The sequence below is a fragment of the Haliaeetus albicilla genome, chromosome 8, assembly GCF_947461875.1.
Source record: "Haliaeetus albicilla chromosome 8, bHalAlb1.1, whole genome shotgun sequence".
Classification (NCBI taxonomy): Eukaryota; Metazoa; Chordata; class Aves; order Accipitriformes; family Accipitridae; genus Haliaeetus; species Haliaeetus albicilla.
The window spans coordinates 215,395-230,099 of NC_091490.1; the positions used below are offsets into that span (position 1 = coordinate 215,395).

The window sequence follows — 14,705 nt, forward strand, 5'->3', positions numbered from 1 at the left end:
ATCCTTAATACCTAAACAGGTTACATAGTACTGGAGTGGAGTGCAGTGTTGAATGAAGTAATGAAACATCAATCAGAATTATGTTGTTTGTATTAAGCTGCTAAACTTCAGAGACTGTGTACACAGAATTCATTGCTTATCATTACGTTTATTTTTCTTTCTTTACAGACTTTTAACACAACCAATGTGACTAAATTGTGTCCGGGTGCTCAGTGTACTTTTGCTTTTTATGGGGGAGAAAGCCTGTACCATAAGTACATCTTCATCTTCCAGTTAGCCAATGCCTTTGTCTTTCTGTGGCTGGTGAACTTTGCAATTGCACTGGGTCAGTGTACCCTTGCTGGTGCCTTTGCCTCTTATTACTGGGCTTCTCGGAAACCAGCTGATATTCCACTGTGGCCACTCTTCTCTTCATTTGGACGAGCCATACGGTAAGACTGTGGAGCTGGATGTGAGCCTTGTCATGTATCCAACAAGTGCTCTTTTTACATCTAGGGAAGCCAGACTTGGAATATCAAATGAAAAAGATCAGTCAGCATTGTGATTTAATCTTGGTAGGCAGCCAAGTCCCACCCAGCCACTCGCTGACTCCCCCCCAATGGGATGGGGGAGGTGAAAGTGCGAAAACTTGTGGGTTGAGATAAAGACAAGTTTAATAGGTAAAGCAAAGCTGTGTACCCAAGCAAAGCAAAGTAAGGAATTCATTCACTAGTTACGATGGGCAGGCAGATGTTCAGCCATCTCCAGGACAGCAGGGCTTCATCACGCGTAGCAATAACTTGGGAAGATGAATGCTATAACTCCAATAGTCCCCCTCTTCCTCCTCCTTCCCCCCAGCTGTTATTGCTGAGCATGACACCATGTGGTATGGGACATCCCTTGGGTCAGTTGGGGTCAGCTGTCCTGTCTGTGTCCCCTCCCAACTTCTTGTGCACCCCCAGCCTGCTCGCTGGTGGGGTGGGGTCAGAAGCAGAAAAGGCCTTGACACTGCTCAGCAATAGCTAAAACATTGGTGTGTTATCAACACTGTTTTCATCACAAATGAAAAACATAGCACCCTACAAACTACTATGAAAGAAAACTAACTCTAGCCCATCCAAAACCAGTACAATCAGGAAAATGTTATTGTTAGGGGGAGACTGAATCCGGTAGCCCAATAGCGGCAAGGCTGCTGCAGCTTCATGCCCCCAGGTTCAACCAATTACAAGGCTGAGTAGGTACTCCCAGTAGGTGCACACACCCAAATACATGTATACAACACATATATACACAGCTGGCCACACGGATTGACAGGCAGACACACACAGCACTCACACAAACACCAACAGCACCAATGGCTTCATCCTGTTCCTCTCTCTGACAGATCAGGATGAAAGTCCATTAATATATGTAATTCCCACTAATGGACCTTTCTCCAGTTATAATTTGATTTATATATATACACACACACATGCACATACATATATAATTGTACATATACACATACATGCAACATAACAGTCATTTATTTTGTTTTAGATACCATACAGGTTCGCTGGCATTTGGAGCCTTAATTCTTGCAATTGTCCAGCTTATTAGAGTAATACTGGAGTACTTGGATCACAAACTGAAAGGTGAGATTTATGAATCTGCTCTAGGTTATTAAGACCTCCTTTGGTAAATTACTTCCTTACTTTCCCAAGATGTTTTTTCACCAATTAGAAGAGATTAATTCCACATTATTTTTAGCCATTGTAGTTCCATTTGCAGCCAGTGAATTTGTGCTGATTTACTCAAATTGAGTCTATTATGTCCTTGGGAACTTAATGCAAAGTTCATGTGGGGTGTGGATCTGATCTATGAAAGCTAGTGAGCTAAATTTGGTTGAGAAAGAGAGTCCATAGCTAGAAGAAGAGAAATAGTTTCTGCTTTTGTCACAATTTAAGATTTTCTTCTGAATAGCTTTCGATGTTCTGAAGACTGTTCATGAGTTCTGTGTATGATGCACTCTCTCCTTTTTTTCAGGTACACAGAACTCCTTCACTAGATTTCTACTCTGCTGCCTCAAATGCTGTTTCTGGTGTTTGGAAAGATTCTTAAAATTTATAAACAGAAATGCCTACATCATGGTATGTGCTGTCTCTGCATGTGGTCTCCCCTATCTGGGACACTAAAATACCCTAGCCACTACTGGTTGGTCAGCAGCCAGCAGTACTAGAGTCTGGTGAATAAATAATGGGATTTGTGGGAGTTTTCAGGAAATGCATGTGGTCCTACCATGAAAAAGTAAGATCTCTTTTTTTTTCTTCTAAACTCACCCTCTTTTCATGCCTGTCCTTGTCTGTCTATCTAACCCCTCAAAGTAAGTGGGAAGGGATGGCATAACTGGTTAACTTCCCCTCTGATTCAGCAATTGAAATCCTGATTTCAACAGGAATATTAGCTTGTTTCATACTCCATGTTGATGACACTTCTGTTTGGAAACAGTGTTTGAATAAGGAGGTCAGAAGGCATGTGGTATCTGTATTTCGTCCTGGAAGTTAAAGGCACAACTTCTACTAGCAGCAGCAGTAATATTTCTCTGAAATAACCCTTCTTAGCTTCCAGAAGAGAAATTCCAGATTTTCACCTAAATAAACATATATAGATTTCAGCCTAGAATGTTCCGACTTGAAGCAATTTCAGTGATTGAATGGTACAGTCACGGACTTGTTGTCTCAAAGGAGGTGGCTGTAATGGGTCTGTTATAATCCATGTTCATGCAATTGATGTTTCAAATTAATGCCATCTTGAAGAGGAAGTATTCTTTTTTACTATCTTGTTTAGTTGGTAAACTGACTGCTGTTCTAGTATATCTTAGACTTGTGGACACTATTCTGGGAAGAAGAAATGGTTTTGTTCCTGAATAACTTTAGCTGCTTTACTTTATGTGGATGTAAATCCACTGACTTTTGATACTGGTATTGCTGATTTCTTCTTAACTGAGAGCAGCATCAGGTCCAAGGACATACCTACAGGAGTCAACTCACTTCTGCTCTACAAGTGCCTGTTCCTTTCCACTGACTATTAATCTAGTGTAGGTAACTAGGAAAGTGAGAAGAATGCCTCAGCAAGTACCTTATTTGCTCTACTTGTCAAACTAAGTAGTCAGTCTACTGCCTCCAAGATCACAACGGGTGGCATGCTCATCACCAGGTGATTTGAAGAGGAAAGATGGATAATATTCTGTCCCAGCATGGTGGGAAGCATTGAGAGGCAACAGGTGACTGGGGGCAGTGCTTCATGTTCATCTGAGTTTCAAGGCCACATATTAGAGAGAACTATGCATTACATGCAGTAAGATTCTGGCATACAAGGAGGTATCCTAATTATTTAAAATACGTAACAGCTACTATTATTTTGCAGATTGCCATATATGGTAAAAACTTCTGCACCTCGGCAAAGGAAGCATTCTTTTTGCTTATGCGGAATGTGGTGAGGTAAGGGGCCATCTCCCAGTCCTTGGAAATGTCAAGATTTCCTGCTCTTGCACTCTGAAGACATACTTCTTTCCTCTCCCGTGTCTCCTCCAAATATTATTGTAAGCTGCTTCTGTCCTCAGACATGGCCCTCACTTCTAACAGTCATTGTGTAACAGCAGGCTGTCCAGCACAGTAACCTATGCAAAGTTGATATAATCTAACAGTTTTGTTGTGATTGTTCTTTTAAATTCATAAGCACCCAGTAGGTTGTAATAGTGCCTCCAAGGAACCAGTGGAGCCCCTGAGAGGAGATCTATGGATATACAGGAATGGGGTGCTCATGATCTGCTGTATGTGTGTTTCTTGAGCTTTGGTCCACTCACTGTCTGTGAAAAGGAAAGCAGAAAGACCTAAGTCTTCAGATTCATCCAGAAAGCTTATGGGGTGTCAGAGAGTGGCAGTAGAGAAGAGAGAGTACTTTGCTTTCAAAACCAGTAACTTGAACATAACCAGATCTCCCCTGGTGCTGGGAATTCCGCCCCCCCCCCCCCCCCCTTTTTTCCCACTACCAAGACTGCTGCCAAACTCCCTGTTCTCATCAGTAGTTTTCTTCATTGTTCCTGGCTCTTCCTGTACTACTGTGAGATCAAAAAATAATGTGAGAATAACTTAGGAGCAGGCCGTGTTGATGCAATAGCAGACAATCTAATTACCAAACAAGAGACACAGTAAAACTGGTTAGGTGGTTTAAATTATTAAGTGAAGGACTGGGAGGAGGAGAGGAATGGAGGGGAAGGCTGAAAGAGGAAAATGGAAATGATGCTTAAGAAAGAATAGGAAAGGATTGGAGATGGGAGAATGGAGTACATTCACTCTGTTACCCTGCATTAATACCGGTACGGTGGTGTCCACACCTGTGCCTGTGCAATAGGAAAGAGAAGCTGCCTTCATTTCCTTTCAGAACATCACCTCACTGTCCTTTGTGCTTTTGCTCTTACTGATTAAGAGCAAAGCTAAAAGCCAAACATATAATTTTATTGTTTCAAGTGGAGATTTTTTTATCTTGTATATTTTGCTAATTCTGAATTCTGACAGGTTAATGATGATTTGTTCTGTTTAATATGTCTTAATGTTTATTTTTCATGGTAGTCAGTGCTATATATTACCATATCCATAGCCTTCAGTGCTGTCAAGAGGCAGATGATACAAAGCTCATTTTCCATCCCATTTTTTACCTGCAGTTTCTGATATGACAGGCTGGCAGGATTTCACGCAGAAACTTCCTGCTGTTGCTTTCAATGAGGGCTGCAGATTTACTGTCAATTTTTCTGTCTACCTTCATTCATTCATCTGTGATTGATTGTCTGCCTGCTTTGAGGACTCCTGCCTTCAGTGTTGTACCGTGATATCTTAAAATAGTAGATTTGGCATGTTATGGGGTCATGAAATGAGGCCAGATAGGACGAAGTGAAGAGAAGACCTATCAGCAATCTACACAAACATTGCTTTTTGTTTTGGTGTGTACTTTGCCTCTTCCAGGCTGGCTTATCTGTGACCCTAGAAGAAAGGCTGGAATAAAAATACTTTGATGTTATGTTTTGGGTTTTTTTAACCAGCAGGAGCAATAAACAGTCTTCAAGTACTGTAGCAGTATTACTGCATTAAGGCCTAACTCAACAAGAGGCTCAGTGCTTTTTTGCCTCACGGGATTAGGCTGTAACAAAGCTCATCTCAGTGTTGCATTGCTGCATTGTTGTATGTCAGCCTGCGAAACCAGCAGAATACAGCTTCTTGGTCATGTTTTGTCAATTATCCATAGCTTTAAGGAGAAAGAATACAAATGTCTGGTTTGTGATGATGATGTATCATTTGTCCCTTGCTGAACAGAGTTGCAGTTCTGGACAAAGTTACAGACTTTCTTTTATTCCTGGGGAAAATTCTCGTTGCTGGTGGTGTAGGTAAGCTAATCAATTTTTTCCAAATGCTATGTTCTATTATCTGGTATCTACAAGTATGCCTGCCATATTCATATATGCTTAGTTAACAGCTGGAGGTTCTCATTGGTCTGACTATTTCAGAAGCTGTTCCTGTGTTTCTAGGCTTTGCAAGATTGAACTAAACCACGTTTTTTTCTTTTTTTCCCCTTCCTCCTTGCACCCTGGTGTGTTGTTGACAGCATCTTTTCCATAATTGCTTTTACTGCTCTTGCATGTGTTGCTGGCACAAGGACTTCTGCAGCCAAAGCATCATAGCTAGATCAAACCAAGTTCACACCCAAAAAGTCAGCCACAATTGGTTCACCTTTCATAAGAACTGAACAAAATTGCAAATGAGATTCACCTGGTAGCAGACAGCATGCATACAAGAGGTGGTGGTGCAGGTCTGCAGGAGATGGGCCTGAAGCTCTGCTGTATTCAAGCCCATTATAGCTATAAGCTATCGTAAAAGAAATATTCTGTATTTCTAACATCCTTACAGGGTTTTCTTAGTTATTGGTAAATATCAAAATATCTTATTCATGTTCTTCTGTGACAGAAAAGTGATTTTTTTTTTTTTTAAATTAAGCACTTTCAGAAATTCAAGTTGGCAGTACTCCCTTACGGTTTTTCTAAATGGTCACAGCAGTTTCAAACCATTATTTTACAAATAACCTTATTTTGTATTCTGTATACTTTAAAAGATTACTAATGAATTGTATTTTAATCAAAAGTTGAAAATTAATACCAAGAACAGATCTAAAATATTTTGTCATTACTGTAGAATGACTTTCAAACTGGGGTAGCAAATTTGATTTGAAACATATTCTCTGAAATGTAAGCCGTGAAATACTGAAATTAATTAATGTGTGTGTCCTCTTTGAGAAGAAATTCTTTGGGTGATTTCTATTGTAGATGCATTGGTCTGTTCTAAACTTATTGTCATGCTTATTACTAGCACTGCCATTTCTCCTTTTAATCTAAAATAGTTAAGTATTTCTTCAAGCAATAAAATTTAAAGCAGCAGAATTTTTCTCACTCTTTTTTTATTTTAGAAAAGATCCACCCAATGGTCTTTTTTATCCCATGTCATTGTCTTGTTTATAATTGTTAATTACTTTTGCTATTAAATCCAGTAGAATGATGAAACAAAACAATTCATTAAAGTCTTTCTGCGCCCATGAATATCTTTATGGTAATTGATTAATTTACATATCTCTTCTGTCAGAATACAGATCCAGCAGATAATTAGTACTGAGGAATTTATTGTTTACAAACTTATTTAAACCAACCTGGGATCTGTTGTCTTTGTTTTGTCTCATCCATTCTTTAGGCGTTAGGAAATCAGTTAGTGTAGGAATCACTAATCTTCTGTGCTTCTTGCAGGTGTTCTTGCTTTCTTTTTCTTCACACAGAGAATACCAGTCTTTGCACAGGAAGCACCAACGTTAAATTACTACTGGGTGCCATTGTTGGTAAGACAACCTTCTAATCTCCTGAACACTGAGGGCAGTTTGAGGTGCTCAGACTACTCAAGGCATGGTCTGGTAACAGCTCTTGTTGTCATCCTCTCAGTGGCACACTATCCATTGAATCTGCTTACACTCTAGCCCTCTGGATCCTTCAGGCAGAGGTGACACTGCAGTGACTCTGCACCTTCAGAAAAACTGAAAAAGGTTTCACATCTGCTTTGCTCAGACTTCCCAGGCAGCAAAGAGTGGTGGTGAGGCACCGATGACAGTGTGGCTTCTAACGGAAGGGACTTGTGATGCATCTATTTCTCCTTTTGTAGCCTCCCTAGACTCCAGAACACCTCTAGGATGAGTGGTTCTTTAGAGTAATCTTGAAGGAGTTCAGAATATTCTTGGTGTATATTCTCTTTGGGGGTTGAAATGGCTCCAGTCTGGCAGCTGGAAATGTTAGGAACTGCATGTTAGGATATGGTGTCTTGAACCTGTGATCCTTTTCCACAGCAGTAGTAACCTTTGGTAGAATTATAGAGCTGCCATTAAATCCTCCCAAATATGCTTAGCAGACTAGACTTCTGAGTTGTTTTAACACTGCCTGACATCAGTGCCAAACTAAATTTGGGGTTTTCTTGTGGTTTGTTTTTTGTAGACGGTCATTATTGGCTCCTACTTAGTTGCACATGGGTTCTTCAGCGTCTATGCAATGTGTGTCGACACGCTTTTCCTCTGCTTTTGTAAGTACTACATTTTCTTTCGCTAATAACCTGCAAGTCATGGGAAGAGGAGTAGAAAACCACCTTATCCCTTCATTACAGAATCCTGGTGACATGCTAGCAGACTGTGTGAAAAACAAACTGATTCTGCTTTTCAGCCTGGCTCCTTGATGCATTCTTCAGTGCAGAAGTGTTTTAGCATTCAAATTTAATTAGTTGAAGTAATGGAAGGTAGCTATGTGGCTCATGGGGGTATCTGGCTTTTGTTTTTCAGAACTTTAATTAACAGTTTGCTTCTGGGTACTTTGTAAAGAGCCCTGTACAGCAGTGATTCACTCAAACCTTTTGTTAATAACAAGGTTTTTCTTTGGTATATAGGCAGTCCTTTGTTTTCAACTTAATAGTCCTGAACAAAGTATTATGCTGAATTACCTTCAAATTGGTGTAAAATACCATTTAAAACACTATCTGTCCTTTGGACCCCCCAACAGCAAGCAATCACGGGCACTCTCAAAGGGACTGCTGTTCAGTGTGTCCAGTCAGAGAATACTAAAATGACAAAAGAAATCTGTTGGTCTCAAATTAGGACATGATTATAAGAAGAGGATGTACTTACTCCAAAATACATTCCATTTGCTAGATTTACTGAATTCAAGAAATAGATACAACTTTTCTATAATGAAAGTCATTCTGGTTGGTCCTACGAGAAGTTACATGGCAGCGACTGTTCTTGCAGTTGGTGAATTATTTGATAATACTAAGGGAATACTGAAATAGTCATAAGCTTGATCTATCATATGCACAGTGGATCACTGAGGCAAGATAAACATGGTAATACTGATTCTCCTCTTACAATAGCATAAATTCTTTCTTTCCTTTGAACACTCACCTTCTTAACCCTGCTTCCCTAGGAACTAAGGTTAGCAGTGGTTCTGGAAATACTGGGTTGCCAAAGAATCACAGGAACAAGATCAGTCAGAAAACTGAAAATTGATGTCTAGTTGAGAGCTACATCCTGTTAATCTCCAGTTACGGACTTTGGTTCTAAACAAACATGATCACAGGCAGACGTAGCACTAATAAGAAATAAGCTAAATCATAAATAAAAAAATAATGATTACTATTATTTAGAGTGAAATGGAAATTGATCAAACTAATAAAATTTAGAAGGTTTGTTGGTGCACTCAAAAATTAACAGATTTTCTTTTTAATTTATTCCAAAGCTACGTGGTACATACTGCCATGGAGATATATGAAGATTTGCTTATTCTAACTTCTTTGGCCACTTCTTACAACTAGTGCTCTCTTTTGGCTTTGCAGATACAACTGTCTGCAGCGTTGCAGTTGCAGTGACTGCTTCACTGCACACTCCCTCCAGATTGTCCATCACTGGTCTGTGACTACTGCATGGCATAAACACTGGGCTGAAGCCAGACCAGTGATTTTAGTCGTGACCTTCTGTAGGAAAAAAAGTACTGTGTCTGCCTCATTATTTTAAATTCATATTCTGTTTTGCTTCCTATGCTTCCATTCAGTAATGGACAGTAGGAGATCATACAGAATATTGTGCACTTGTGGCATCAGGTTTTCAAAAGAACTTTATCTTACGCAGTAAAAAAGGGTCTGGTTTTAAAAAGTGCTTAAATCCACAGCTCTCTTTGGGACAAATTTTCTAGCAGGAAGTAGCCAAAATGCCAGGCTTCAGTGGAGGCATAAGTATTTCTGAAAATTTCCACCTATACTGCCAAACCAAAGAACAAGAGAATAGAAAGTATATATTGCCATCATTTAAAAATGGCTAGATGTTTATGTCTCTGCTTTGTGTAAAACCTCTTCTGGTTTGAGAAAATAGAAGTTTTATAGTGTCCTTCAACTTAACAATACAGCTAAATTGGCCTTGATTGAGGTTTTTTTTTTTTTAATCTTGGGTCTTTTGCTCTCTCCTTTCTTCAATTCTGTGTGTGTGTGTGTGTGGTTGTACTGCTGTTTGCTCTTTTGGCTGCTTTTGCTGTGTAAATTCAGGTGAAGACCTGGAAAGAAATGATGGATCTACAGCAAAACCCTACTTCATGTCAGCTAGCCTTCACCGAATTCTAGGGAAGAAGGAACTAAGCCCGAAGAAGGCAGTGGGATAACATACACTAAACCTCAACATCAAAACAGTGTCACTTTTAAGCAAAACGTGTATAAAGTAGGCAAAAGTAAAAACTGTAAATGATGCTTCTGGTAAATGGGTGATTCTTTTTTCCTTTTGCTTATATCTAAAAAAAATGAGCAACATTGGTAACATTTAACTAGTTTAAATGCTTAACTAACAGCTGTGAAAACAAGGCCACGTTTTAGTTTATAGAGTGCCTATGAAAAGGAAATTGTAAATTTGAAGCTTTTTTAAGTCTATAATGATGTTTTAATAACTTTTGTAACACAAGTTGCTGCCTTAGATGACAGCAGTTTTGATAATGTTTCTTTTTATAAGTGTATATTTGTAAAAGAAATTCAGGCAATTTTTTGAAAGCACTAACATATAACCTAATTAGCCATAAAAAGATAGTTTGAGACTCTCTAGTTAACCAGGAGATGGTACTAAATCTGTAAATACGGTGCTATGATTGTATTTTTTTGTACAAGCTGGTACACAGCTATTTAAACTGTGATTATACATGCATTAATGATTCCCTACACTGAAAAATGTAGTGATATTTTAATCACATCCACAACTGCGTCTTTTTTAAGAAATGATGGTACCCTGCAGGTCCCAAAGAAGGTAGTCAGAGAAGACTATAGTTGATACTGCTTAAAGTGAAGTTTTCTGTGAGTTGTGCTTAAAAGATGATATAACTGAGAGAAGGTTCCACTGCACTTGAAATGATTTGTGGTTCACACAAATGAAGTTTCATCCGGTACAAGATGGTGAATGTATCATTTTTAGCCAATGTCCAAGAAAGATGCACTTGTGTTAATATCCTCCTATCTCTAATGAGCCTCCAGTTGTGTTCTACATTATGAGGAAGTTGAGCTTCACTGAAAGGAAAACCAAATGCAGTCTCTTTTTTCTTGGAAGAAAGTCTTGGCCATATGTGTGCATGAGGAATTCCATTGCCTCTGCCTAGCTTCTTAACGAGACATTGCAATGACTGTGCGGGTGCTGAGTGCTGGGTGTGCTCTCTCTGCAGGTCTCCAGGATCTCAGTGGCTCACACAGTAAGGTGTTAAGACATTGAACTTGAGTCTCCTCGTGATACAGGATGAATAATTTAGCTACTGAAAGATGGTCCAAAAGGGTTAGTTTGCCTTTCGATTATTAAATTTGCCTGGTCATTAGTACAAAATCTGTTGGTAGAAAGCACATTAACATTCTGTTCAATTTTATGACCCCCTCCCCCACCGTTAATAGAACTGTCACTGAGGTTAGTAAACAGCCCTGCTCATGGAAAAAGTCTTACACTGGAGTACTTCTCAAGTCTGTTACTGCCATGAGCTGAGCTGAAAAGGTTTTAATTTGTTAGTCTTGTGGATGCCCAAGGACCCAACCACACTGAGGCCTGCCCCTAGTTTTCATGGATTCCACCGTACTGAATAAGGTATTCCATTACTGTCTGCTTTCCAGGAGTGGCACGTGCCATACCTCTGCCAGATCTGTTACAGGAGTTCAGTGTCTGGACATACTTTTCTAGCCCTAGGAGTCCATTGGTGTCACAAAGAGAAAGGCAAATTCTTTTCCAGATGGTTTGAATGCAAGTTTCTGGGCAAAATTTTCTGATGATCCACATCCCAAAGTGATTTTGCTCTCTAACTTCTGGCTCCAGTTTGTGATGATTGTAATTGCTACAAAGGCAGAAATACTGTCCTTCCTGCAACGGGTCTGGGGTCATGTTGATGCTCACGTGGTTACGTGATTGGAGTCATGGCCACGGTAGGATCTTGAAATCCTGTGAACTGAGGTGCAAGTGACAGGATACTCATATGCATTCTCTCTAATCCAGCGGGCATTGTAGCGCTTCCCCCTGAAGCAGAAACGAGTGGTTCAGTTTAGGACTCAATGTAGAATAAAGGCGTACAGTTTCAAACGTAACTACTGATTGTGGGCACCTTCAGTTTTTGATAACCCCTCTTGAGATACCCTAGAGTAAACCTGACTTTCAGAAAGGGCTGAGAAACCTACCTTCAGAAAAAATCAGACTCTTTACTGATGAAGGTTTTCATCATCATCATCATTCCTTTCTCATTATGTGCATGGCATTGAATATACAATCCCATTAATCCAGTCTCTTCTGGGAATTAAGTCAGTAACTTTTTGGGGTATGTGTCACCATTCTGTGATTAAAAAAGCTGCTGGTCTGATTACAGTCCATGTGCTAAAGCTTTTTTTTTTTTTTTTAAATAATACTACTGTGTGTTTAGTTTGCAGCTAAAGAAACATTAAGTAATCTATATTTCTACTGGACTTGAGTGTCTTACTGGGAGCTCAACTGAAAAAGTGTATTTCTGAATACAGCGTGCTTTTTTTATCATATGAATGTAACCATAGAGTTTACTAGGAATAAAACATAATAGAAATAATATACAGTTATTTGATTAGAAGACTTTTGTAACAAACCTATGCATTTACTAAAGGAATTTCTAAAAGTGAAAGTTTAAAATTGTATTATTATTTATATACAGTAAAAATATATATATGTATAAATTTACTCCACTATTTTGTGAAATTATTTAGAATGTAAGTGATTATCATTTCTGAGAAGAAAATTTAAAAGCCATTTTCTTAATTATGAGAACTGTGAAGATACAAAGCAATACCATGTAGATTTTGTAATCAGTAAATTGAATAAATAAATCATAATGATTTAATATTAAAATTGGCTTTTAAAATATAAATTGCTATTAATGAATTAAGTAGAAATTAATGCAAGTATTTACTTGGGAAAGAATCACTTAACATATTTTAAGACTAACTTATTATACTGGTTCCTAACTAATCCTGTGGGCCAGAGTCTGCAGACTTACACCACAGAGGAGGTACTAGTAGTGACATTTATGGATTTGGACGTTTACTTTGTTCCTTGACTTAGTACGAAATGCAAAATTCCATTCTTGACTTTAGAGAGTGGAACATGTGGCTATCTATAACACGGTAAAATATGTCATATGTGCTTTGCTCCTGAGCCCACGGGAGTCTGTGATAAAATGCCCACCCATTCCATGAGGTGCAGGCCAGCCCTGTGACAAAGGTGGCAGAAGGCTGGCGGTTGCTCCACGCTCACAGTGCAGTAGAGGAGGAGATGTTCAAGGGGAAAACCCGGCGGGAGCCTGTCGTTGTCCTGCCTGGTCCTTGGCTGGGCGCCTCCTCTCCAGGCAAGGCAGGGTGGCTCTGCAGAAAGACCCTTTTACGTGAATAGGAAGAACTCTTTTCAGGATCTGGGACAAGCAGAATGTAGAAACCTAGAGACAGTAGAAAACACCTGCTAGCATATCCATGCAATCATGTTTGGTTTAGTTCTGGTTGGATTCATTGTGTCTCCCCACAACATATTGATGGATGGCTTTCATTTACATGTTTTATACCAAAGTTTTAATGTCAAGCCTTCAAATTTTGTAAAAAATAAAAAAAAAAAAAAAAAAAGAAAAGAAAAATGTGACCCCAGAAAGAAAACAAGGTAACAAGAAAAATGGGATCATTTCTTATGCTGAGGGTTTGGGTTTTTTTCCAAGTAGTATTCAGCAGCTGATTCTTGGGCATTGCAAGGGTGCTGAATAGTCTTTCAAACATTAGTATTTAACAGTATGAAATATTTTACTGTTGCATGTTCTGCTGTAGAACAGGAAAAAATATTTTGGCGGACGCAATGTCAAGCTGATTCTGGGACAGTCAGTAAGTATTCTTCTGCAAATGGGTTGTCAGAGAAGCGATTATGAAGAATAGACTGACTGTTTTCAGTAACATAGAATGTCTCCCTTCGACCAGTTGCTCAGCCTGGACAGCTGTGTCCTCTCTGACAAAGTGCCTTACTGGCTATTATTTTACCTGGCTTATATTTTGAAGTTTATTCACACCATGTAGGCGACAAAACAGAAAAGGCTAGATAGGAAAAACAGTACTCTCTCTATTTCAAATTAACTGATATAAAATGAATGGCAGACAAGATGTCAGATGTATTCGAGCTGCGTGATGCAGCACACACCAATTTCCCCGTTGCTGTTGTCAGATCGTGAAAGTAGACTCTCTGGTCCAGGAGAAAACACATCATGACAATTGTGGTGTTGCAAATAATTAAATAAAAACAATGCAAGACTGTTCCGTTTTCAGTAGTGGATTTTTTTATAGCTTTAATTTATGGCATAGTGAACTTCTGCGTAGGGCCTGTTCTGCTTTCAGTCGCAGTGATCATACGTCTTGTACCTGTGTAACTGCAGGGAGAGCTGGGCTCCTGCTACTTAGAACAGAAGGAAAAAAGCTGGCAAATACATAGTATATTACTGTAATGCGTCTATTTGCGTGTTCATAAGTGAAAAGTTCATCCTCCATTTCAAGACTGATCGTTTGCTATTCTGGAAGTGTTTTATAAATTATTCTACTTTTTTTAACTTTTGATACGGGCGATGATTTTTGAGGTAATACATTATTTGTACTGCTCTGTAATCAAATTAGAAAGGTACCTGTTTCTTCATGTTTAAGTAACACTAGTGCTACTAATATTAAAATTGCCTGTTTCCTCTACGCTACAAAAAGTCCACATGTATTTGTCCCAAATAACGGGTTGTAAAATCACAAGACAGGCTCTTTTAAGGCTTAAGAAATGGAAGGGAGGTTACTGTTTCATTAATGTGATTATTGAGGTTATATTATCATCTTGCCAAAACCAAATTAACATGAGCACGACAGTTTTGAGCTCTAAAACCTGTTTGCTTCTGCTATGCAGAAACGGGAACGTATTGTTTAAATATCTTTGATAACCGAAGTGTTTAATTTTGTTGTTACTTCACTGTTTTACAGCTCTTGGGGATTGTTCTAATAAAGATTTAGATACAAAAGGCGCTACGTGTGTTCGTGCTGAGCGCTGCGCCGCGCCGGGCGCCGGCCCCCGCTCCGACCCCCCCTCCAGCGCGCGGA

General features: G+C 39.1%; 1 protein-coding gene across 2 annotated transcripts in view; it reads left to right on the top strand.

Annotated features, from left to right (window-relative positions):
• SLC44A5 (solute carrier family 44 member 5) overlaps nt 1-14,629 on the top strand; it is a 108,445-nt gene extending 93,816 nt beyond the window's left edge. For both annotated transcript variants that reach the window (XM_069788371.1, XM_069788373.1), the window contains exons 15-22: nt 169-431; nt 1,519-1,613; nt 2,005-2,108; nt 3,385-3,458; nt 5,328-5,398; nt 6,803-6,891; nt 7,535-7,619; nt 9,621-14,629. In XM_069788371.1, coding sequence (XP_069644472.1) covers nt 169-431; nt 1,519-1,613; nt 2,005-2,108; nt 3,385-3,458; nt 5,328-5,398; nt 6,803-6,891; nt 7,535-7,619; nt 9,621-9,733 — 894 coding nt within the window. In that variant the 3' untranslated portion in view covers nt 9,734-14,629. The remainder of the gene's footprint in view (nt 1-168; nt 432-1,518; nt 1,614-2,004; nt 2,109-3,384; nt 3,459-5,327; nt 5,399-6,802; nt 6,892-7,534; nt 7,620-9,620) is intronic.
• The last annotated feature ends 76 nt before the right edge of the window (nt 14,630-14,705 follow it).